The 26,330-nt window shown below is 46.5% G+C and overlaps 1 protein-coding gene across 2 annotated transcripts; it reads left to right on the top strand.

Moving 5' to 3' along the window:
• Positions 1-816: 816 nt before the first annotated feature.
• Positions 817-14,006, top strand: PPIF (peptidylprolyl isomerase F). 2 transcript variants are annotated; one of them, XM_033208614.1, is made up of 6 exons: positions 817-1,136; positions 2,587-2,617; positions 3,169-3,257; positions 4,983-5,079; positions 6,419-6,494; positions 13,895-14,006. In XM_033208614.1, the coding sequence occupies exons 1-6, from the start codon at positions 945-947 to the stop codon at positions 13,989-13,991; spliced, it is 582 nt and encodes a 193-aa protein (XP_033064505.1). In that variant the 5' UTR covers positions 817-944; the 3' UTR covers positions 13,992-14,006. The 2 variants fall into 2 exon arrangements, with proteins under 2 accessions (XP_033064505.1, XP_033064504.1); XM_033208613.1 differs by lacking the exon at positions 13,895-14,006 and adding an exon at positions 7,792-9,418.
• The last annotated feature ends 12,324 nt before the right edge of the window (positions 14,007-26,330 follow it).

Consider the following 26,330-nt stretch of genomic DNA (forward strand, 5'->3'; position numbering starts at 1 on the left):
CCATTTATTGCAGGCCTCCCACCACCTTGCAGTGAGGGTGGCTCTTGCTGCTGGGAAGCCCACTCTCAGCACATGGGGCTTAAATGCTCCTGTGTGGGTCTCCCCACTAAGTCCCCTCCCGGGGTGCATGCTGATGGGAGGGGGCAGGTGGCTGCCCTGGCTGGCCGGGTACTGGGGCTGTCAGTGTGGGTCCTAGGAGGAGGGATCAGACCCAGTCCTGGGGAGGGCTGGGGGCCAGGAAGGAGCATGATGAGCCCAGGCTGCGTTTTCAGTCTTGCTGGAAGCAGGTCTGGTCCCTAGAAATAACTAGAGACAGGCCCAGGCCAGGACAAGCAGGCTAGGGGGCATCATGGGAGGTGTCTCAGCTTATCTCCTCCCTCTTGCGCCTCTGGCTCACTAATCCCGCCTCTCATGTCACCTTTCTCTAACCCTCTCGGACTGCAGGACCTAGGGCAGCAGGGAAGCTTATTTGGCCTGAGCCTTACCTATAAAGGGCCCTGAGCCTTACCTAAAAGGGCTCAAAGGTAGACTTTTATTATATTATTCAAATTGCAACGTGTAGATGCTCATATTTTTGAGTTAATTATGTTTTAGCAGTTTTTCCTTTTTAAAAAAAGTCTGCTGGTACCTTAATAAACATGGTACCAGCATCCTTTTGCCGGGTGGTGTGTGTTCTCCCGGTCCCTGGGCCTGGAGGCGGGAGTGTTCCAAAGCATTTCACGCCCCGCGGCCCCACCAGCTGGCTGCGCTGCCCGCTGCGGCCGGCAGGGGTCGCCCACGGACAGGCCCGGAGGAGGCGGGACAGGGGCGGGGCCGCAAACCTGGCCAGGCCAATAAAGGCTGCGGCGCGCGGCTGCGCGGGACTCGGCCTTCTGGGCGCGCGCGACCTACTTTTCAGAGTTCTGTGTTCTCCCTGCCCGTTTCCCGCCCGACCCTCGCCCGCGATGCTGGCGCTGCGCTGCGGCCCCCGGTGGCTCGGCCTGCTCTCCGTGCCGCGCTCCGTGCCGCTGCGACTCCCCGCGGCCCGCGCCTGCAGCAAGGGGGCGGGCGACCCGTCTTCTTCCTCCTCCGGGAACCCGCTCGTGTACCTGGACGTGGGCGCCGACGGGCAGCCGCTCGGCCGCGTGGTACTGGAGGTGAGACCGCTCGCAGGGCCGGCCTGGGCGCGGGACACGGGCCCGGGGAGAGCCCTGGGCCTCGGGCGGCGCAGTGCCGGGCGCGCTGGGTGACCTTGGGCCTCCCTCTGCCGGGCCCTGGGCCTCAGTTTCCCCATTTTGAGAATGGGCGTCAGAATGGTTTCTTCCGGCCTCCCTCGGAGCACTGGAGCCGGGGAGACGGGAGGGAGAGCATGTGTGGAGGAGAAAGCTCAAGGTCAGATCGCAGATAGGGAGGGCCCAGCACCCCTGGGCCGGCCCCGGGACGGGAGAGGGGCTCCAGGAGTTTTCTGGGGCTGAGCCTAGATCCGGAGCTCTGAGGTGGGTGTCGGGGGGCTTGGGGTGAGCGTTGTGGCCCAGCGGGTGCTCACGTGGCGGCCCTTGCACAACGCGGAGCGCGCCCTGGCCCCGGCCCCGGCCCCGACCCCGCGGTCGGGCTCACACTCGGGGTGCTGGGAAATGGAGCGAGAGGTGGTTTCCAGCAGTAGTGCGGGCCCAGTAGGCCTCGGGCCCGGCCACCTGGTGGACCCCAGAATGCCCCTCCTGCGAGTTGGGACACATTCAGAGGCATTGTGCCCGGAACCTTGCCCTGCCACCGTCCTTGGGAGTCACACTCAGCACCTGCCCAAACTCTTCTGGGTCTTTTATGAAGCAAAGTAAGAAACAGTCACTAAGGTAACTTTAGAGGGAAAGCCCTAGTGGAGCCTTCAGCCCGGCCTCACATTGACAGCAGAGGTCAGTTCGTGTTGACTGGCCCGTTTCTCAGGGAGCCCTTGGTATTTCTTTTTCAGTCTCAGTTTCTTCTGGAAAATAGGGACACCCTTCCTGCTTCCATTTGGTTCAAGGGTGGGTCTTGCAGCTTCGAGGCTAGAGGCTGGCTGGGATGGGGCTTCAGCCTTCCCTCTCCACACCCTCATGCCTCTCCCTGGGCTTCAGTTTCCCAACCCCGAATGGAGGAGCCTTAGACCCATTCTCTTGTCCCTGAATTTCTGATGCTTTGGGCCCAGCTGTGGGAGCACTACCCCTCCCTGGGAGCATGCCTTTCCCTGGGCCTCAGTTTACCATCCCCAAATCGAAGAGCTGGACTGGCTCCTACCTTAGACCCACTTTCTTGCCTGAGTTTCTGATGCTTTGGGCCCAGCTGTGGGAGCAGTGCCAGCTGTGTCCACAGAAGTAGGCCAAGATAGTATTGTCATCTCTTCTGACAGATTAGGAAACCAAGGCCATCTCCTCCAGCCTTGGGTTCAGGAAATGGCTCCCAGAAATGATAGAGCTGCCGCCTACTCGGGTTGGCAATAATGGGAATGGAATGTCCACATGCTTCTTCCTCAGCCTCCTTGGCCGCTGTGGGGGTGGGTGGGTGCTGAGAGACACCCACCTTCACCTGCCTCTCCAATGACCACCCACTTTTGTCCCTCTTCTCCCCCCACAGCTGAAGGCAGATGTCGTCCCAAAGACAGCTGGTAAGACAGGGCGTGGGGCCTTGTGAGATGGGAAGGGGGCCAGGCAGGGCAAGGTGGGTGGCGTAGTGAGAAGAATTGGGGCTCAGAGACCCCTGACGAATGGGAGCTCCATGTGTGGCTCAGCCACTGGGTGCCCTGGGGCAGCTCTTCCATCCCTCTCTGGGCCTCAACGTTGGCTCTGCCCTCCTCTCTCATAGTAGCTGGGAGCCCCAGAGCCGGTGAAAGGCACACGTAAATTTCTCAGAGACTTCCCCACTCCTGGTCCCCAATGAGGCAGGGTGGTGGGCACATAGCCCTTGAGTCGCTGCCCTGCTGGTGCCAGCACAGCCATGAGCCTATACTCTTGTCACAGTGCTCAGGTACTGAGGTCAGGGAAGGGGAGTGACTTGTCCAGTTACATAGCGAGTTGGGCAGAGCAGACCCAAGAGGTGGGCCAGGGTCTTTATCCCCCAGTTCACTGCTGGGGATGTAGCAGGGATTTTGGCTGGAACAGGTATGACCCTGGAATTGGGGCCTGGCCGTGTTAACCTGTGTCTCCCTTCGACTCTCAGAGAACTTCAGAGCCCTGTGCACCGGTGAGAAGGGCTTTGGCTACAAAGGCTCCACCTTCCACAGAGTGATCCCTTCCTTCATGTGCCAGGTAACATGGTTTCCTCTTCTGTAAGGAGGGATGAGAGCAGGAGCTGCCTTGTCGGTGTGTGAAGATGCCTGGTATGAGGAAGGTGTTGAGCAGGGCAGCTGCAGTTGCTCTTTTGGCCAGGCTGTCCTCCCTGCATTAGCCCTGTATCCAGGCTTCACTGCACATGGAAGCCCAGCCCCAACCCGCTGCCACTCCAGGCCAGTGACAGGCCCTGCCCAGGGGACTGGGAGGTGGAGTCTATCAAGGCAGAGCTGGGTTGGGGGATGGATGTGCTGGGGGTGGCCCTGAAGGCTTTGAAGAGCCAGCATATTCCAGTGGTCTCTGACCTTGTCCCCTGCGTGCCCCTGAGCACTGGTATGGGAGATAAGAGAGGGAGAGGGAGAAGCGGCAGAGGCGGAGGAGGAAGACGGGTCCAGGGCAGGAACACACATGCCAGGACTTGGAGCTTCCCTTCCCAGAGAAAGGCATTGTTCTCAGTGAAATGAATGTTTTTCAGTCATGTGCCACGCTTGGTTTTCACAAGCATTGGTATTGCTGTGTCAGAGGTTTGGGCGTAGGTGTTACAGCAGGAGCTTCCTGGGGATCAGGACCCAGGCTGGTCCTCTATTAGCACAGATCTTCAAGATCAGGGATTGGGTATCCTGGGCGGGCAGAGCCTGGAGGCAGGGACATGGCTGTCATGACCTCTTTGAAGACCTTTCTGCCTGGAATTCTCTCCCCATTCCCTCCACCCTGACCCAGTGACTGTCATCGTATCATGGTAAGGGGCGGTGGGTTGGGGCTGGACGTCTATGTGTGGTGAGGCCTGGATATGGGGTGAACACAGGGACGGCAGGCCTGGCCCAGCCCTGAGGCTGATGGTAAAGCAGGAGCTGAGGTGGAAGTCCTGAGCCAGGCTAGGGACTCCAGGGCTAGAGGGCTCCCTGGCACAAGGTGGTGGCACTGGGAGTCCAGGCCAGGGTCCTGAGTCATCCGTTGGGAGGGATATCAATTAGCAAGCACCTAATTGACACCTGCAGATGCTTCAGCTGGTCAGTTCCCCTCTCTCACCCAAGGATCCCATCTCAGGAAAACAGCAGCCAGCCATGGCCTGGGCTGGGCAGCACTAGGCATAGGGGCTGCTACCGGGCTCTTCTGGCCATGGGTGCCCTGTGCAGGTTTGGCCAGGGCTGCCCGGGCCTTAGCTGAGGCCTGAGGAAGGATGCCAGCCCTGGGCAGACTCTGTCCTGGGTCTGCAAGGGTTGGGGAAGCTGCTGGGCAGGGTAAGGGGCAGTGCGGGGACAGTGAGGGGACCTGGCATGGGGAGCTGGTCTGGACCAGCTGCTGGTGCTCCCACAGACTAGACTCGGGAAGTGGGGGGCCTCTGGCCTCTTCCTTGTTGCTCTCCAGGAGGAGTGGGTTAAATTCTGGGTCACTAAGTATCATCTCTGAATGGCCATCAGGCCCTTTGAAGATTACCTAAAAATTTGCTCAGACAAAAATTAAGTCATTTGGAAACAAAAGTAGTTACTGTGACAAAAGATATTTAAGTTTTGTCTTTTTTTATTTATTTTTTTGCTTATTTTTCTTGTTAATTAGCTCTTATTTTATTGGATGTTTATTGACCACTTTACCTGAGGGGCGCCAACTGGGTGGGCTTGGGTAGGCTGAGGCTGCTGCCAGTGTTGGGGCCGTGGCCCCCGTCTGCTCTGTGGCAGCCACTCAGAAGGTGCTGTGTGCTCACAGGCGGGCGACTTCACCAACCACAATGGCACAGGCGGGAAATCCATCTACGGAAGCCGCTTTCCTGACGAGAACTTCACACTGAAGCATGTGGGGCCGGGTGAGTGGGGGCTGCCTCTAGGGTGAGTGTCCCCACAGCTCTGACCTGGCCTGGAAGCCCCAGCAGGCCCTGAGAGGCCACATGCGGTCACCGCCCAGTATCTGATGAGGCCTTTCCTCCCTGCGGCACTGCAGGCCGTCTCAGCATTTCTGGCTTGTTGAGTTTCCCTAGAGTTTTCTCATCTCTCAGTTTAAAAAGCAGGGTTTCGGCCGGGCGCGGTGGCTCAAGCCTGTAATCCCAGCACTTTGGGAGGCCGAGACGGGTGGATCACGAGGTCAGGAGATCGAGACCATCCTGGCTAACACGGTGAAACCCCGTCTCTACTAAAAAATACAAAAAAATTAGCGGGCGAGGTGGCGGGCGCCTGTAGTCCCAGCTACTCGGGAGGCTGAGGCAGGAGAATGGCGTGAACCCGGGAGGCGGAGCTTGCAGTGAGCTGAGATCTGGCCACAGCACTCCAGCCTGGGCGGCAGAGCGAGACTCCGTCTCAAAAAAAAAAAAAAAAAAAAAAAAAAGCAGGGTTTCCTTTGGGAACTTTGCGGAAGAACCTTTAAGCAGAATGGAGGCCCTGGCCACCTCCCTGTTTGTCCTCTGAGTTTCGGGTTGGAAATTCTAGGACACTTAGAATTGTTGCAGAATGGTCCGTGCGCGGTGGCTCACTCCCATAATCCCAGCACTTTGGGAGGCCGAGGTGGGCGGATCACGAGGTCAGGAGATCAAGACCATCCTGGCTAACATGGTGAAACTCCATCTCTACCAAAAATACAAAAATTAGCTGGGCGTGGTGGCGGGCGCCTGTAGTCCCAGCTACTCCGGAGTCTGAGACAGGAGACTGGCGTGAACCTGGGAGGCAGAGCTTGCAGTGAGCCGAGATCGCGCCACTGCACTCCAGCCTGGGCGACAGAGCGAGACTCCATCTCAAAAAAAAAATTGTTGCAGAAAAAAAAGAATTGTTGCAAGATTTAAAATCTTGCTTAGACAAAAAGCAAATTGTTTGGAAGCCAGGGTGATTATTGTGGCAGCATCCTGTCACCTATAAAACCCAAGGTGGTAGATGGAGAAGTCTGGAGGTCAGGGCTTGGAGTCCTGCCCCGGGTCCCTCCCCAGCCCTACCACTGAGAGCTTCTACAAGGCCCTGTCCTTTCAGGCCACCCCACTGAGAACTAGCGGACAGCAAAGGCAGGCACACCCTGGGGGGCTGGTATCGGGCCCTGGTTTGGGTCCCAGGATTTGCAGACTCGAATGTCCCTGGTGTGGTTTGCACCGTCTGCCCTTTCTAATGCCTTCCCCGGCAGATGCCTCCAGGGGCAGCGTGGCTCAGCTCTGCTGGTTTTTGCAGGTGTCCTGTCCATGGCTAATGCTGGTCCTAACACCAATGGCTCCCAGTTCTTCATCTGCACCATAAAGACAGACTGGTGAGTTCCCTGCCCCAGGCCCTCTGGGAATGTGGGCAGCCTTGCAGCTGGAGGAGGATTTATGCACTTTTAGGGGCAGGCAGTTTACAGCCAGGCCATCTGCTCTGGGACAGTGGCCCTCTCCCAGGCTGTATGTTTGTATGAGAAAGAGAAAGTGGAAGAATCAAAGGAGAATCGCGGTTGTTCCTGCAACTCTGTCATGTTTTGGGTTCCCATTGTTGCTGTCATCTGGAATTTTCTCAGTGTGTTCTGCTCACACACACACAGGAAAGGGTTTCTCTACCAGATACATTTGGGAAATGTTGCAAAACATATTATGAGGCCTCAGGAGGGACTGAGTAGAAGCCCACTTGTGTGGTTTTAACCTGGAGTTTCCCAGGCTTGTCTTGACCGTGGGCTGAGCCTTGGCAATGCTGCAGCAGACATTTGGATATCAGCAGATTTCCAAATGAAGCCCGTGTGTTATCATAAGCCTGTAGATAGCCACAGGCCTGTAAGGGCCCTGTTTTCAGTGCCCATGGATTTTAGGGATGTCTCTTTCCTGGTACATTTACCTCTAAGGGATAAATTTCTCTGGCCAGGGTCCCAAATGTCATAGCCCTGGGGCACCTGGTGATGAGCTGGCTGGGAGCTGACTTGGTAAAGCCCATTTCCGAGGATTTTAGGGAGACCTAGGTGGGGCGGACACTAGAAGTGTCCAGCCTCCAAGCCTAAGAGATGTGGCTGGCAGGGCTGGGCAGGTCCTTGCTGGCTCAGCCTGCTCTTTGCTCCTTCATGGGACCCCAGTGGATCCTGCAGTTCTGCTCTTGGCTGAAACAACGCCAGCTTTGCCGGAGCTGAACTGAGCTGCCTTTTACATTATTGGACTCTCTTGAGTTGAGAGCTGCCCAGGACTCTGTAGTTTCACCACCCTTGTTCCTTTGGCTCTTGACTCATCATTCATGACCGTTAACGTGGTTCCATTTGTATGGACTTCTTCTTTCTTCAGAGCATTTCAGTATCCTGTTACCTCCCTGTGTGGAACAAAGAATACTCCACTTTTGATAGATGGAGTTACCAGGATTCAGACTACGTGACCTGAGGCAAGGTCATAACATGAGTGGCAGAAGCCAGGCATCCTCTGGGGTGTATCTGGGGTGCTCAACAAGGCTTGATTGAGCTTTGGTGGTAGATCTAGGTATTACATGGGGATTCCTTTCAGAATTGCTGTTTTTGGTAACTAATTCCATGACCGGGGCCATGGCATTGGATGACATTGCGCTACACTGTTGCTCACCCGGGTCACCCGTCCTCACAGGTTGGATGGCAAGCATGTTGTGTTCGGTCACGTCAAAGAAGGCATGGACGTCGTGAAGAAAATAGAATCTTTCGGCTCTAAGAGTGGGAAGACATCCAAGAAGATTGTCATCACAGACTGTGGCCAATTGAGCTAATCTGTGGCCAGGGTGCTGGGATGGTGGCAGCTGCAAATGTCCATGCACCCAGGTGGCTGCCTCGGCTCTCAGCCAAGGTGCCCAAAATGATACCTGTGCCCACTCCACCGTCACGGTGTGCCTGAGGAAGGCTGCTCAGGGATGTTGGACCTCGGCCAGGACCCACCACACTGCTTCCTAATACCCACCCTTCCTCACGACCTCATTTCTGGGCATCTTTGTGGACGTGATGTCACCCACCCCTCGTCAAGCATTGCCTCTGATTGCCCAACCCAGAGTCATCTGTGCCTTGGACATGGTGGTGGTGATGGGTTAGCATCCAAGTGAAGGCCTTTTCCTTGACCAAGGGGGACAGTCAGTTTTGCAAAAGGACTCTAGTACCTGTTTAATGTTGTCTTCCTAATTGGGATAATTTAATTAACAAGATTGACTAGAAGTGAAGCTGCAACACTAACTTCCCCATGCTGTGGTGTGACCTGAGTTGGTGACACAGGCCACAGACCCCAGAGCTTGGCTTTTGAAACACAACTCAGGGCTTTTTTGAAAGTTCCCCCACCTGAGATCGTTCCTCCTGGTTACTGTGAAGCCCGCTGGTTTGCTGCTGTCATTTCTGAGGAGGGCCCATGGGGGTAGGAGCAGTTGAACCTGGGAACAAACCTCACTTGAGCTGTGCCTAGACAATGTGAATTCCTGTGTTGCTAACAGAAGTGGCCTGTAAGCTCCTGTGCTCTGGAGGGAAGCATTTCCTGGTAGGCTTTGATTTTTCTGTGTGTTAAAGAAATTCAATCTACTGATGATGTATTATACATAAAACGTTTCTGGAATATGTATTTGTGTTCACCTTAAATGTGAAAATAAATCCTATTTTCTATGAAAGACTGGTACCTGGTTTCTGGAAGAGGGATCTGTAACTTGGAGCTGATCTTTATAGAGCTTGCCGTGGCGGTGCCATGCTCAGGACGTTCATGTGGACGGTTTCATGTCATCGTGCTGGCAACTTGTCCTCCCTGCCTTAGAAATGAGGCTCAGACAAGCGACCTTAGCACCCACAGCCTGTGCCATGAGCACTGGCTTCACCCTAAATCCCAGCTCCTCCCCTTAGTGACCCTGAGTCTCAATTTCCATCAGCTGCATAAGGAGGCAATACAGTTGGAATATTTGTCCCCAGCCAAATCTTATGTTGAATTGTAATCCCCGGTGCTGGAGGTGGGACATGGTGCGAGGTGTTTGGATCATGGGGACAGGTCTCTCATGGCTTGGTGCTGTTTTCTTGATAGTGAGTTATTGCAAGATCTGGTCATTTAAAGTGTGTAGCACCTCCCCCTGCCCCCCTCTTGCTCCTGCTTTCCCTATGTGACATGCCTGGTCCCCCTTCACCTTGTGCCATGGTCATAAGCTTCCTGAGGCCTCCCTGGAAGCCGAGCAGGTGCCAGCACCATGCTTCCTGTACATCCTGCAGAACCATAAGCCAATTAAACCTCTTTAATAATAGATTACTCAGTCTCAAGTATTTCTTTATAGCAATACAAGAATCCTAACACAGGGTAACAATAAGGCCCACCTCGTAGGGTGGTAATCCATGTGAAGTGCATAACACAGTGCCTGGCGCATCTTTCTAAGCAGAGTGACAAGAATGATGAAATTTCCCCTGTCAGGGTCTTAGGAAAGAGGAGGGATGCTAGAGCAAAGGAGCCTCCATCATCTGAGGTTAGGAGTGGATTTCCTAGGATAAGCCAGTTCCATTTGGAATTGATCACAGGGAAGGCAGGATTGGAGGTAAGAGCTTCCCTAGGTAGACAGGGCCGTGGCGTGGTCAGGCAGTTGAGTGGTTGGTCAGGCAGGCATTCTCAGAGGAAATTTGGGCTCTTTTGGGAGCATCTAACAGAATTATTTCTCACTGGGGTTCCCTGAGTGAGGTTATGTGCAGTCTCGGGTTGATGGAGTTATTCTGAGGTCATGGTGGCTGGGGTCGTGGAGAGTTTCCATGAAGTCAGTTTCAGTAGGACTAGTAGTCTTCAAACAATTATCAAGAACCTTAGGGGTCCTCAAAGCAGACAAGGAGGACACAAGGAGCATGGGCCCCTGAACCCCATTTGCAGTCATAGATGCCCTCCATTTATATTGGGGTTCTGCAAGGGATTTCATTTGAAGAATGGGATCTTGAGCCAAATCATAATTAGTAATTTCTCACCCAGTCCAATACTTTACAGATGGGTAAACTGAGACCCTAAGAGGGATTATGATTGCCCTATGTGACCCTGTGAGTCAACTGGCAAAACAGGGGCTAGAATCCAGGGTTTCTGGCAGTCTGCAGGGATATCTGTTGGGGGCCTCTGAGAATGCACAGGTGCCTTCAGGGACATATTGCCAAAGGTCCTCAGGCCACACACATTCAGAGCACAACTGATATCTGAGGTCAAAGCCCACAGCTTCACTCCCTCTGGAGTTTCCTCTTTGGGGTCTTATGTTTAGTCACTGTGTGTTTCCTTCTTGCTGAGGAGTGTGTGTGTGTGTGTCTGTGTGTGTGTATCTCCACCCAGAGGAGTCTAAGGTGAGGTGAGGGTGCAGCAAACATGCAGGAATCTCCTAAAAACTGAGTTCCCTGAAAGCAGGGCCATTCCCTGTGCTTCTCATTCCCTGAGCTCCCTGCACAAAGGCCTGAGCCTAGTCATATTTCTTGCATAAAGCAAGAACATAAGTAATATACAAATAAAATATTGGCTTGTTTCTGGCCAGTGAGCACTCAATACCTCATGCATAAATGAGGCAGTGAGTCTTACACGTGCACTCATAGATGTAATCATAAGTGGTGCCATATACACATGATTTTAAAAAAAAATCTGAAACATCAATTTTCTGTGATGTGATAGCTTTTCAAAATGATTTCATTGAGGTATAATTTACATAGAATAAGACTCACTTCAAGTGTACACATCAATGATTTTTGACAAAAGTATATACTAGTAATAACTATCACCAAATTAAGATACTATCACCAAATTAAGAATGTTTCCATCTTTCCAGAAAGTTCCCTCCATGCCCCTTCCCAGGTAGCCACTGGATTTTATCCCTGTAATTTTGCCTGTTCTAGAACCTTGTAGAAATGGTATCGAGCAGGATTCACTTTCATGTCTGGCTTCTCCAGCGTGGCACATGTGAGAATGTGTGAGACTCTAATATGCTTCTGGATTCTAAAGAATCTTGCTCCATGAAAAGGAATTTCTTAAAGTTTTCCTAGGTCTGGGAAGGCCTAAAGCAATGCTTCTAGGGATCACAGAGTGCCAGTAAATCATGCAGATTTCTGGCCATACCTGAGACACCTTTTGAATATTTGCATCTAGGAATCTGAATTTTAAAATAATAATTCTGAGAGGAGAAGCCAGCTGAACTTCCTGGGTCGAGTGGGGACTCGGGAAACTTTCCTGTCTTACAAGAGGATTGTAAAAGACACCAATCAGCACTCTGTAAAACATACCAATCAGTACTCTGTAAAATGCACCAGTCAGCACTCTGTGAAACGGACCAATCAGCAGGATTCTAAAAGTAGCCAATCGTGGGGAGGATTGAAAAAAAGGGCACTCTGATAGGACAGAAATGGAACATGGGCAGGGGCAAAAAGGGAATAAAAGCTGGCCATCCCAGCCAGCAGCAGGCAACTAGGTTGGGTCTCCTTCCAGGTTGTGGAAGGTTTGTCCTTTTCCTCTTCACAGTAACCCTTGCTACTGCTCACTTCTGCCATCTTTAAGAGTTGTAACACTCGGCCGGGCGCGGTGGCTCAAGCCTGTAATCCCAGCACTTTGGGAGGCCGAGACGGGTGGATCACGAGGTCAGGAGATCGAGACCATCCTGGCGAACACTGTGAAACCCCGTCTCTACTAAAAAATACAAAAAACTAGCCGGGCGAGGTGGCGGGCGTCTGTAGTCCCAGCTACTCGGGAGGCTGAGGCAGGAGAATGGCGTGAACCCGGGAGTCGGAGCTTGCAGTGAGCTGAGATCCGGCCACTGCACTCCAGCCCCGGCGACAGAGCAAGACTCCGTCTCAAAAAAAAAAAAAAAAAAAAAAAAAAAGAGTTGTAACACTCACCGCGAAGGTCCGTGGCTCCATTCTTGAAGTCATCGAGACCATGAACCCACCGGCAGGAGCCAATTCCCGACACATTTCTACTAAAGCTTAAGAATTTGAGTGTAGTCACAGTGGGTAAGAGTGAAAGGGAAAGTCATGGCTCAACATTGGAGTCATCATTTACTTCTGGAAACATTTTTTACTGGACTTTCTGGGATTCTAGAGTGACACTCTCCACTTCTAAAAGAAGCCTCAATTAAGGAGTCTGACCGACAAGTCTCGGATGACTGGGTGGGGCACATCCTATTCCACTCAAGCTCTATGGGGGCCCGTGGGCAGGGGTGCTCCTCTATAGCGCTGTTAAAAGTGTCTAGTCAGGCATGGTGGCTCATGCCTGTAATCCCAGCCGCTTTGGGAAGCAGAGGTGAGTTGACTGCTTGAGCCCAGGAGTTCGAGACCAGCCTGGTCAACACAGTGAGACCTCATCTCTACAGAAATTTTTTTTTCTTTTTTTTTTTTTTGAGACGGAGTCTTGCTCTGTCGCCCGGGCTGGAGTGCAGTGGCCGGATCTCAGCTCACTGCAAGCTCCGCCTCCCGGGTTTACACCATTCTCCTGCCTCAGCCTCCCGAGTAGCTGGGACCACAGGCGCCCGCCACCTTGCCCGGCTAGATGTTTGTATTTTTTTTAGTAGAGACGGGGTTTCACCGTGTTAGCCAGGATGGTCTCGATCTCCTGACCTCGTGATCCGCCTGTCTCGGCCTCCCAAACAGAAATTTTTTTTTAAATTTAGCTGGGCTCAGTGACGTGTGCCTGTGGTCCCAGCTACTTGGAAGGCTGAGGTAAGAGGATCACCTGAGCCCAGTAAGTCGAGGCTGCTGTGAGCCATGATTATGCCACTGGACTGCAGTCTGGAGGACAGAGCAACAGGCTGTCTCAAAAAAAGAAAAAGTGGCTCCCCCTGCCTTGGCCTATGCAGGAGCCTATGAGGGAAGAAGCTCCTTGAGGGGTGGAGGTCCCAGCTCTTGTTTTGCCATCTAGGAGGAGAGGCTGCCTTGGGTGGACCTCAGATGGAGAGCATTTCTCAGTGAGTGGATTGTGGAAGCCAGAAGTCAGCTCTGTGTCCAAGATTCCCCAGAACATGGCAGGTAAAGAAAGTCTTGGGTCCACTCTACCTCCCAGATCACTCAACCTGTAGAGGCTGTCCAGAATTATGCTGATAACATTATTGCTATTGTATCATATTGTGATAATTGAGTTTATGGCAGTTTTTTTTTTTTTTTTGAGACAGGGTCTCACTCTGTCATTCCATGTTGGAGTGCAGTGGCACAATCATAGCTCACTGTAACCTCGAACTCCTAGGCTTAAGCAATCCTCCCACCTCAGCACCCTGAGTAACTGGGAACTACAGGCATATGCCACCATGCTTGGCTATTTTTATTTTTTATTTTTTAAGATATGCAGGTCTTACTATATTTCCCAGGCCATTCTCAAACTCCTGGCCCCAAGTGGTCCTCCCATTTCAAATTCTCAAAATGTTGGGATTATAGGTGTGAGCCACCACACCCAGCCTTATGTGTCAACCTAACTGGGTCACAGAGTGCTTACACATTGGGTCAGACACTATGCTGGGTGTGTCTGTGAGGGCATTTCTGTCTCAGATTAATATTTGCATAGCTAGACCTAGTAAAGCAGGTGGTTCTCCGTAGTGTGGGTGGACCTCATCTAGTCAGCTGAAGACCTGAATAGAACAAAAGGCTAAGAGGGAACACCTCCTGCCTGACGGCCCTGAACTGGAACATTGGTATTTTCTGCCTTTGGACTCAAAGTGAAATGTTGGCTGTCTCAGGGTCTTGAGCCTGCCAGCCTTCAGACTGAAACCTACATTGGCTCTTCTGGTTCTCAGGCCTTCAGATTCGGACTGGACCTACACCATTGACTCTCCTGGGTCTCCAGCCTGCCAGCTGCAGACTGTGGGCCTTCTCAGCCCCATGACCACGTGAGCCAGTTCCTTATATTTTTATATCATATATATCCTGTGTATATGGTGTAAATATATACACACACGCACACACATATGTATTCTATTGATTCTGTTTCTCTTACTTGCACATACTGTCTTTTTTCTATTTATAAAACCAAAATGCACATGTGAAAATTCAAATGTTACGTAATTATATAGGGAATTAGCATTGCCTACAATCCTATTACAGTAACAGTTGGTATAGGTTTCTGCATTTGCGTAGCTGCAAAGACCACCACTCCTTTCCTAACAATGAGAAGAAGCTGAATAAACTACAAAATCGTAACTTGTCTTGAGCTCGCCAGAAAGGCAAACAAATGACCTGTTTCAAAGAGGAACAAAGCAACCGGTCGCGGTGGCTCACGCCTGTAATCCCAGCACTTTGGGAGGCCAAGGTGGGCAGATCACCTGAGGTCAGGAGTTGGAGACTAGCCTGGCCAACGTGGTGAAACCCCATCTCTACTAAAAATAAAAAAAAAAAAAAATAGCCAGGCATGGTGGTGCATGCCTGTAATCCCAGCTACTTGAGAGGCTGAGGCAGGAGAATCACTTGAACCCGGGAGGTGGAGGTTGCAATGAGCCGAGATTGCACCACTGCACTCCAGCCTGGGCAACAGAACGAGACTCCATCTCAAAAAAAAAAAAAAAAAAAAAAGGCAGAACGAGGCCCTGCAAGGAGAGACAGGACACACAGACTGTTTCACCTGTGGCAGAGCACTGTAGGAAGATATGACTACGAAACAACTGTGTAAAATAAAATTAGATAACCTCTTAATGAATTGCTAAAGGCCAGGAGCGGGCTAATGTGTCCGTCTGGAGTAGGTGGAGACCCCAGATACAAAGGGAGTTCAACATCTTTCTCCAGGCTCCCACCGGATGCACAGAAGACCTAAGAGGGAGCCCGACTTGGTGGTTTAGGTCTGCAGGAGGGGACCTTCAGCTGCTGGAGAAAGGCATGGAGCCTTGTCCACTTCCTCAGATTCTTCTCTCCTATGAAGTAAATTTGAGAATCCACTGGGAGGTTGGGCATTACACCCTCCACCCCCAGGAACATGTAAAAGTGCACTGTGACTGGGAGAAGTAGAACACACATCCTTATATCCCTGGGGGAGGGGCAAGAAGCCATCCAGGGCACAGGATCCTTTAGTGATACCAACCAGAAATTGACTACCTCTGGTGGGAGAGGGGGCAAGAAACAGCCAAGACATGCCTAAGACTAAGGTGGGATCAGGAAAGCAGAAAAGCCTCCTGTCTTACTATGAGCCTGGTCTACCAGTGGGGGAGGGCAGGGCATGGAGAGAGACACCTTCCGTATTGCAGACAGCTGAGTGTGGAGTCTAAACAATCCTTTGGCACCCCAGCTCCACTGTAAGCACAAGTCAACAGTAATCCACCACTTAAGGAATTTGAAGTCTATGGAGCTCTGAAAGCAAGAATAGCAACACAAACCCCAAATCCAGCTCAACCCCTGAGGCGACTAACTCAATTTCCCACAATAATGGTCTGAAGTAATCAGTGGCATGCCTGTCTCCAGTGTGCATACTGTATTAATCAGGGTTCTTCAGAGAACTAGAACCAATTGGATGTGTATATACATATAGGCAGAGGGAGGGAGAGAGAGATTGAGAGATTTTAATAAATTGGCTCATGCAGTTGTGGGACCTGGGCAAGTCCAAATTCTGCAGGGCACGCCAGCAGGCTGGTGACCCAGGGAAGAGTTGATTTTGGAGTTTGGGTTCAAGAAGCAAAATGCTACTTTCTTTGGTGGACCTTAGTCTTTTTCTCTTAAAATCTTCAACTGATTGGATGAGGCCCACCACATTATGGAGGGCAATATGCTTTACTCAAAGTCATTGATTTAAATGTTAATCTCATCTCAAAAATACCTTCACAGCAACATCTAGACTGGTGTGTGACCAAAAATCTGAGTACCCTGGCCTAGCCAAGTTGACACATAAAATTAACAATGATACATACTGTTCACCACTGTCTCTTCTATTGTTGAAATTCTATTGAATTTCAACAAAAAATTTAAAAACACACAAAATGCAAAGAAGAAAAACATTGTCAAGAAATAAAACAATCATACTCAGATATAACATTGTCAGATATGAACATTAAAATAACTGATTAATATATTGGAAGATCTAGTGGGAAAGGATGCATTTCAGTAGAGAAAAACTACAAGAAAGAGTCTAATGGAGATGCTAGAAGTGAAAAAATATATTAAAATGAAGAATTCCTTTGATGAGCTTATCAGTAAACTTAGCACAGCTGAGGAATATATCAGTGAACTTAAAGAGGTCAAAATAAATTAATCCAGATTGAAACACAAAGAGAAATCAGAGTGAAAGAGACAGAACAGAGCATCAAAGAACTATGGGATAATATCAAAATGCCTAGCAGAGGTGTCATTTTAACCCCAGAATGAGAAAAGAAATGAGTGCACAAGAATAAGTATTTAAATAAATAAGTGGTAACATTTTTCCAGAATTATTGAGACATATCAAACCACTGATATAAGAAATTCTGAGAACCTCAAGCAGGAAAGATCACACACACACACACACCATACATAGTAGCTTAGCATCAAACTATGAAAACCAAAGATAACAAAATCTCTAAGGCAATCCCCCACAACACACACACACAAACCATGAATTACTTACACAGGAACAAAGATAAAAATGATAGCAGACTTCTCATCAGAAATTATGCAAGTTAAAAACAATGAATTGACAAGTTAATTTTTATTTTTAATTTTTGTGGGTACATAGGTGTATACTTTTGAGGTACATAAGTTGTTTCGATACAGGCATGCCATGTGAAAGGGAAACAAGCACATCATGGATTGAGACTTTAAAGTACTGAGCGAGAGAAAAAATAACCCTATTCACAATTCTATGGCCAGGGAAAATACCCTTCAAAAATAAAAGCAAAAAACAAAACAAAAGCAAAAATCCTTTCCGACAAACAAAAGCAGAACAAATTCACTGTCGGCAGATCCGTGATACAAGCAAGGTCAGAAGAAGTTCTTCAGGAAGAAGTATGATACCAAACAAACTTGGATCTACACAAAGAAATGAAGAATTCTGGAAATGGTAAAAAATAAAGTATATAAAAGCACTTTCTTTCATTATTTTAAATGCAATTTGACTTAAAAAGATAATCTTAAAAAATAATCCTGCTTTAATTAGGGCACATACCTAATGCAAGTGGGGCTTAAAACCTAGGTGATGGGTTGATGGGTGCAGCAAACCACCATGGCATATGTATACCTATGTAACAAACCTGTAAATTCTGCACATGTATCCCAGAACTTAGAGTAAAATTAAAAAAAAAAAAAATCCTGCTTTAACATTTGTTTCAAAGTCTATTTTAGTATGTGTAAAAGTAAAATGCACGCTAAAACTGCACAAGGAATGAGAGGAAGAAATCGGAAGTAAACTTTTGTAAGATTCTTACACTATAGTTGAAGTTGTATATTATTTGAATGTAGACTGTGATAAATTAATGACATATGTTGTAAACATGAAAACAACCACTCACTTTTTAAAAGAGACCTAACTAATACATCAGTTTCCCATGGCTGCTGTCACAAATTACCATAAACATACTTGCTTAAAACAACACAAATTGGCTGGGCATGGTGACTCACTCCTGTTATCCCAGCACTTTGGGAGGCTGAGGCCGGTGGGTCACGTCAGGAGTTCAAGACCTGCCTGGCCAAGATGGTGAAACACCGTCTCTACTAAAAATATAAAAATTAGCCAGGAGTAGTGGTGGGTGCCTGTAATCCCAGCTACTTGAGAAGCTGAGGCAGAGAATTGCTTGAACCCAGGAGGTGGAGGTTGCAGTGAGCTGAGATTGCACCACTGCACTCCAGCCTGGGTGACAGAGTAAGACTCCGTCTCACAAACAAACAAACAACAGCAACAACAAAAAAAAACCCCACAAATTTAAGTCTGAAATGGGTTTCACTGGGCTAAAGTCAAGATGCTGGTAGGTTGCATTGTTTTGGAGGCTCTAGGGGACAGACCATTCCTTGCCCCTTCTAACTTCTCTAGAGGTTGCCTGTGTTCCTCGGCTTGTGGCCTCTTCCTCCATCTTCAAAGCCAACATAGCATCATCACCTGAATCTCTGCTTCCGTATCATATTTTCTTCTCTGACTGTCACTCTCCTACATTCCTCCTTCACTTTTCAGGACTCTTGTGATTACATTGGACCCATTGGGTAATCCAGATCATCTTCCCATATTCAAATCCTTAACTTAATTACATCTGCAAAGTTCCTTTTGCTATGTAAGTTAACACATTCATAGGTAGAAAGAAAGATGAAAGGAACGAAACACAAATGGATAGTATTTGGATGACAATTTTAAATTCAAACATATTATAATAACATTACATGTAAATAGCCTAAATATTGCAATTAAAGCTTATTCTGTTAAGACCTATATGGTAAACCCTAGAGAAACTACTAAAAAACCCTAAAAAAATGAAAAAAATCACATTTAGTTAATGAAAATTAAAATACTATATTGGAAAATATTCAGTTGATGCAAAAGACAACAATAAAGAAGAAATAGAGGAATAAAAATGAATGAGACACATGAAAAACAAAAGGTAAGTTTGCAGATGCAAATCCAAATATGCTAATGACAACATGAAATGTAAATTGATTAAGCAATCTGATCAAAAGACTGAGCTAGACCATGTTAAAAAAAACCAGATCCGGCCGGGCGCGGTGGCTCAAGCCTGTAATCCCAGCACTTTGGGAGGCCGAGACGGGCGGATCACGAGGTCGGGAGATCGAGACCATCCTGGCTAATACGGTGAAACCCCGTCTCTACTAAAAATACAAAAACTAGCCGGGCGAGGTGGCGGGCGCCTGTAGTCCCAGCTACTTGGGAGGCTGAGGCAGGAGAATGGCGGAAACCCAGGAGGCGGAGCTTGCAGTGAGCTGAGATCTGGCCACTGCACTCCAGTCCGGGCAACAGAGCGAGACTCCGCCTCAAAAAAAAAAAAAAAAAAACCAGATCCAACTATATGGTGTCTATAGGAGATATGCTTTTAAATACATACATAAACAGACTGAAAGTGAAAGGATGGAAAAAGACACATTATGCTTATATAACAGCAACCACATGAAAGCTAAAGTGGCTACAATAACATCAAACAAAATATAATTCAAAAAAACAACAAATGTTACTGGAGGCATGGTGGCTCACACTTGTAATCCCAGCACTTTGGGAGACTGAGGTGGGAGGATCACTTGAAACCAGGAGTTTAAGACCAGCCTAGACAACATAGTGAGAGCTTGTCTCTATTTAAAAACAAAACAAACAAATGTTACTGGAGATAAAGAGGGACGTTTTATAATGGTGAATTCATTGGAGAGATATAACAATTACATACGTATATGTGCCCAATAAAAGAATACCAAAATACCCGAAGCACAACCTGACAGAAATAAAGGGAGAAATAATAATTTAACAATAATAGTTAGAGACTTCAATAATGAATAGAACAACCGGACAGAAGATTAACAGGGAAAGAGGACCAGAACAAAACTGCACGTGACCCAGACCTAACAGACATCAATAGAACCCTCCACCTAACAACAACAAAGGGTACCTTCTTCTCAAGCACATGTAGAACCTTCTCTAGGGCAGGCCATCTGGCTAGATTATAAACAAACCTCTGTACATTTGAAGGATAGGAATAATGTGAAGCATGTTTTCCAAGCACAATGGAATGAAATTAAAAGTCATTTGCAGGGAAAATTTGAAGGAACTCATAAATAAGTAGACAATAGCAATTAAACAACACAGACCTTCTGGGATGCAGCTAAAGCAGTAATTAGAGGAAAACTTATAACTGTAAATGCCTACATTAATGAAGAAGAAAGGTTTCAAATGAGTAACTTAATCTTTCACCTTAAAACACTGGGAAAAGAAGACAAAATAAACCCAGAGCAAGAAAAAGGAAGGAAATAAAGATTAAGGCAGAAATTAATAAAATAGAGATGAGAAAAGCTGTAGAGAAAAATCAATGACTCAAAAGCCAGCTTTTCATAGAAAGATCAACAAAATTGACAAAGCTTTAGTCAGTTTGATGAAGAAAAAAGAGAGAAGACTTAGTTGAATTATAAATTAAAGAGAGAATATTATTACCAGCCTTTCAGAAAGAAAAAGGATTAAAGAGGAATAGTATGAACAATTGTATTGCAACAAATTAGGTAACTTACATGAAATACACAAATTCCTAGAAAGACACAGATTTCAAAAATAAAGAAATAAGCCGAATAGACCTCTAGTAAGTGAAGAGACTAAAGCAGTAATCAAAATCTACCCGCAAAGAAAAGCCTAGGTCCAGGTGGTCTCTGGGCTGGATTCTACACAACACTCAAAGGAGAATTAATACCAATTTTTTACAAACTCTTCCAAAAAAATAGAATAGAAGGGAACAGTTTCCCTGTTATTCTATGAGCCCAGTATTATCTTGATGTCAAAACCAAAGACATCACAAGAGAAGAAAACTATGGACCAATATCTCTTATGAATATGGCCATAAAAATCCCCAACAAAATACTAGCAAGTGAATACAGCAACATATGAAAAGAATTATACATCTTGACCAAGTGTGATTTATCCCAAGGATGTAAGGTTGGTTTAACATCTGAAAATGTATTAATATAATATATATTATAATTACATAATATATAATAGCATATAACACAATTTCAATAGAATATAAACAAAAATTACATGATTGTCTTAATAGATGCAGAAGAAACATTCAACAAAATCCAAAACCCTTTCATTATTAAAAAAAAAAAACACTGAATGAGCTAGTAAGAGAAGGAATCTTTCTCAATATGTAAAGGGCATCCATGACAAACCTAGAGCTAACATCATATTTAATGGTGAAAGACTGAATGCTTTCCCTTTAGGAACAGAAATAAGACATGATATTTGCTTTTGCTTTCAGAACTTTTTTTTTTTTTTGACACAGGGTCTTACCGTGTTGCTCAGGCTGGAGTGAGTGCAGTGGTGCAATCACAGCTCACTGAAACCTTAACCTTCCAGGCTTAGGTGATCATCTCACCTCAGCCTCCTGAGTAGCTGGGACCACAAGCACACACCAACACTCCTGGCTAATTTTTTGTTTTTGTTTTTGGTAGAGATGGGGTTTTGCCATGTTGCCCAGGCTGGTCTGAAACTCCTGGACTCAAGCGATCTATCCCCTTGGCTTCTCAGAGTGTTGGGATTATAGGTGTGAGCCACCGCACCCAGCTTGCTTTTAGAACTTCTATTCAAAATTGACTGGAGTCTGCAGTTGGGGCAATTAGGAAAAACAAAGGCATCTAGTCTGTAAAGGAAGAAATAAAACTGTCTCTACTGTCAGATTACATATTTTATATAGAAAAGCTTAAGGAATCCACTACAAATTATTACAATTCATAAAAAAGTTTATCACAATTGCAGGATATAAGCTCAACATACAAAAAAACCAGTTGTTTTTTAATACACTTGCAATGATAAATCCAAAAATGGAATTAAGATAATTCTATCCATAATAGAATACTTAGGAATAAATTTAACAACAAAAGTGCAAAACATATTCTGAAAACTACAAAACATGGTTGAAAAAAAAAAGAACTAGACAAATGAAAAAACATTCCATATTCATGGATTGGAAAACAATATAGTTGAGATGGCAATACTCCTCAAATTTATCTACAGATTCAATGTAACCCTTATCAGAGTCTCAGGTGACTTTCTTGTACAAATTGACAAGCTGATTCTAAAATTCATACAAAATTAGAAGGGACCCAGACTGACTAAAACAATCCCCCCAAAAACAAGAATAAAATAGGAGTACTCACACTTCCTGATTTCAAAACTTATGAAAGCAATGATAATAAAGACAGTGTCGTATTGGCAGAAGGATAGATATATAGCTCAATAGAGTAGAATTGAGATTACAGAAATAAACTCATACATCTATGGTCAACTGATTTTCAACAAAGATGCCAAGAGCATTCAGTGGGAAAAGAATAATCTTGGTGCTGGGACAACTGGGTAATCACATAGAAAAGTATAAATCTCAACCCTTACTTCACGTCATAAACAAAAATTAACTCAAAATGATCAAAGAAGCCTAAGCCCCCAAAACAAAGCAAGACCCCATCTCTACAAAAAAAATGTAACGAGTTGAAGTGGCACAGCTATAGTACCAGCTACTCAGGAGACTGAGGCAGGAGGATCACTTGAGCCCAGCATTTTGAGGCTGTACTGAGCCACGATGGCACCACTGCACTCAGCTTGGGCCACAGATCGAGACCCTGTCTAAAATAACAAAAACAACAACAAAAATGGACCAAAGACCTAAACATAAGGGCATAACTAGATAACTTTTTATTTTATTTATTTATTTTTTGAGAAGGAGTCTCGCTGTATTGCCCAGGCTGGAGTGCAATGGCGCCATCTCGGCTCACTGCAAGCTCTGCCTCCCAGGTTCACGCCATTCTCCTGCCTCAGCCTCCCAAGTAGCTGGGACTACAGGCGCCCGCCACCATGCCTAGCTAATTTTTTTTTGTATTTTTAGTAGAGACTTGGTTTCACCATGTTAGGCAGGATGGTCTCGAACTGCTGACCTCGTGATCCGCCCGCCTCGGCCTCCCAAAGTGCTGGGATTACAGGTGTGAGCCACCATACCCAGACTGGATAACTTTTTAAAGAAAATGTAGCGGTAAATTTTTGTGACATGTGCAAACATCAAATCTTATTCCTGATCTTAAGAGGAAAGCATCCAGTCTTTCAGATTTGCCAAATGATTCATAGATATGACACCAAAGCATGAGCAATGAGCAATGAAAGGGAACAAAAATAGAAAAAGATAGATTAAGACTTTATCAAAATTTTAAACTTTTGTGGTTTTCCCACACAATGGGAGAAAATATTTGCAAATCATATATCAGATAAGGGACTTGTATTTAGAATATATGAAGAGCTCTGACAACTCAATGATAAAAAGATAAATATCCCAATTTTAAAACATGCAAAAGATTTGAACAGACATTTCTCCAAAGAAGATATATGATTGGCCAATAAGCACATGAGAAGATGCTCAACCTCATCAGTCACCAGGGAAATGCAAATTAAACCCACAAAGAGATATCACTTTATACCTACTAGGGTGGTTAGATTAAAAAGTCAGATAATAACAAATGTTTGCAAAGATGTGGAGAATTTGAAACTCTCGAACATTGCTGTGGGATACAAAATGGTCCAACTGCTTTGGAAAACTGCCTGGCAGTTTCTCAGATGATTAAAGATAGAGATAGAGTTATCCTGTGACCCAGCAATACCATTCCTAGGTATGTACCCAAGATAAATGAAAACATGTCCACACAGAAACCCGTACATAAATGTTTATAGCAGCATTATTCATAATGGTCAAAAGGTAGAAACAACCCAAATGTCCATCAGTGGGCAAGTGGATAAAGAAAACGTGGCATAGCCATACAATGAAATAGTATTTGGTTATAAAAAGAAAAGAAGTACTGATACCTGCTACAACCTGGATGAACCTTGAAAACATTATACTATGTGAAAGAAGTCAGTCACAGAAGACAAAATAGTATATGGTTCCATTCATATGACGTGTCCAGAATAGACAAATCCATAGAGATGGCAAATAGATTAGTGGTTGTTTAGGGCTGAAGGGAGTAGATAGGTGCAGGGTATCAGTGCGTGATGGCTGAAGTTACAAGGGTTCTTTATGGGATGATAAAAATGTTCTAAAATTGACTTTTGTGATTGTTGTGTATATCTGTGAATATACTATCAACATTTTCATGGGTAAATTGTATAGTGTGTGAACTATATCTCAGTAAATCTGCTTAAAAATATGTATAGACGGTCCCTGACTTATGATGGTTCAACTTACAGTTTTTTCAGCTTTACAATATGCATTCAGTAGAAACTGTACTTTGAGTACTCATATGGCTATTCTGTTTTTACTTTCGGTAGAGTATTCCACAAATCACATGAAGTATGCAGCACTTTCTTATAAGATAGGCTTTGTGTTAGATGATTTTGCCCAACTGTGGGCTAATGTAAACGTTCTGAGCACATTTAAGGTAGGCCGGGCTAAACTCTGATGTTTGGTAAGTTAAGGGTATTAAGTGCATTCTCAACTTATGATATTTTCAGTTTACAATGGTCTTATCAGGATGTAACCCCATCAAAAATTGAGGAGCATCTATATTAGCAAAGTCTCACAATTCTTTGGGTGTGTAAGCTGTTTTCTCTGGAGTCCTGCTGTTCCTCTGGAAAATGCTGAGATTCGACACCTATTATGGGCTGGAGAGTGATCATAGCGGGTCTTGAGCATCCCCTTTCAAACCATACAAGGTTATCACAGTGTTTTTAAGCAAAGAAGTCTCTTTTCCTCAGTTACAAAGAGCAAGCTAATTCCATTGTAAGGAAGAAACAGAGTGGCTTGAGGGTTCAAGCTGTTGGTTTCATTTTGATCCAATCAGGTGACTTCATTCCAAATTTCAGGATCTCATTTGAGACGAGGTCTCACTCTCTTGCTCAGGCTGGAGGGTAGTGGCACAGTCAGGTCAAGTCACTGCAGCCTTGACTTCCTGGGCTCAAGTGATCTTCCTGCCTCAGCCTCTCGAGTACCTGGGGCTACAGGCATGCACCACCATGCCTGGCTAAATAAATTTGTTTATTTATTATTTATATTTTTTATTATTTATTGATTTTTTAGTAGAGAAGAGGTCTCGCTATGTTGTCCAGTCTGGGATCTCATTCTTTTTGTATTTTTTGTTTGCTTGTTTGTTTGTTTTTTTCAGATGGAGTTTCATTCTTTTTGCTCAGGCTGGAGTGCAATGGCACGATCTCAGCTCACTGCAACCTCTGCCTCCCAGGCTCAAATAATTCTCCTGCCTCAGTCTCCTGAGTAGCTGGGATTACAGGCACACATCAGCATGCCTGACTAATTTTGTATTTATAGTAGAGACAGGGGTCTCACCATGTTGGCCAGGCTGGTCTCGAACTCCTGACATCAGGTGATCCTCCCACCTTGGCTTCCCAAAGTGCTGGGATTACAGGCGTGAGCCACCACACCCGGCCTGGGATATCATTCTTTTTCATCAGTGCCCTTTCACATGAAAAACTTTGTGAAAAACTTGATGGAACTGAATTGAAATGCTGTTGTAATTCAGCAACCTACATGGTAAAATTTTTTTTTGATTTTAAGTGCTATTAGCCTAGTGCCTACTTTTAGAGTTATCATGGAAGCTTTCTGGTTCTCAGGCTGTAATATAACCAGAAGCTTTCTGGTTCTCTGGTTTATGCCAAGAATTAAAGAACACAAGTTCTAAATTTTCTTTTGGTAAGCAATTAAGCATCCTCAAAAGAATTTTCCCCACATCCCAGTCTTTATGGTTATGATTACTACTGTAATGGTGAAGTGCTGCTGTCACCTGGTCTCCCGAGGCACGTGCTTCTCTTGTCACTTAATTACAGGTGACAGCTTAATTAATTGTGATGTCACTGCATGCCATGGATTACTAACATACCATTTCCCACTGGTAGATACGTTGGAGTCCAAAAGCACAGTGAAATACATCTCCAAATCTCATCTTGGTGGGGTTATCTTCTGGGACCACTTCTGGTATCAATTCCATATAGTCAGAGTCCAAACAGGAGACAGAAGCAACACGGCAGTTTTAACAGGGAATATGTAAAAAAATTATTATTTTTTTAATTATTTTTTGAGATGGAGTCTCGCTCTGTTGCCCAGGCTGGAGTGCAGTGGCCGGATCTCAGCTCACTGCAAGGTCCGCCTCCCAGGTTTTCGCCATTCTCCTGCCTCAGCCTCCCGAGTAGCTGGGACTACAGGTGCCCACCACCTCGCCCGGCTAGTTTTTTGTATTTTTTAGTAGAGACTGGGTTTCACCATGTTAGCCAAGATGGTCTCGATCTCCTGACCTCGTGATCCGCCCATCTCGGCCTCCCAAAGTGCTGGGATCACAGGCTTGAGCCACTGTGCCTGGCCAAAAAAATGATTAATTATAACAGGAGGGCCGGACGCGGTGGCTCAAGCCTGTAATCCCGGCACTTCGGGAGGCTGAGGCGGGTGGATCACGAGGTCAGGAGATCGAGACCCTCTTGGCTAACACGGTGAAACCCCGTCTCTACTAAAAATACAAAAAAAAAAAAAACTAGCCGGGCGCGGTGGCGGGCGCCTGTAGTCCCAGCTACTCGGAGGCTGAGGCAGGAGAATGGCGGGAACC

The sequence above is a fragment of the Trachypithecus francoisi genome, unplaced genomic scaffold (genome assembly GCF_009764315.1).
Source record: "Trachypithecus francoisi isolate TF-2019V2 unplaced genomic scaffold, Tfra_2.0 Lachesis_group9, whole genome shotgun sequence".
Taxonomy (NCBI): Eukaryota; Metazoa; Chordata; class Mammalia; order Primates; family Cercopithecidae; genus Trachypithecus; species Trachypithecus francoisi.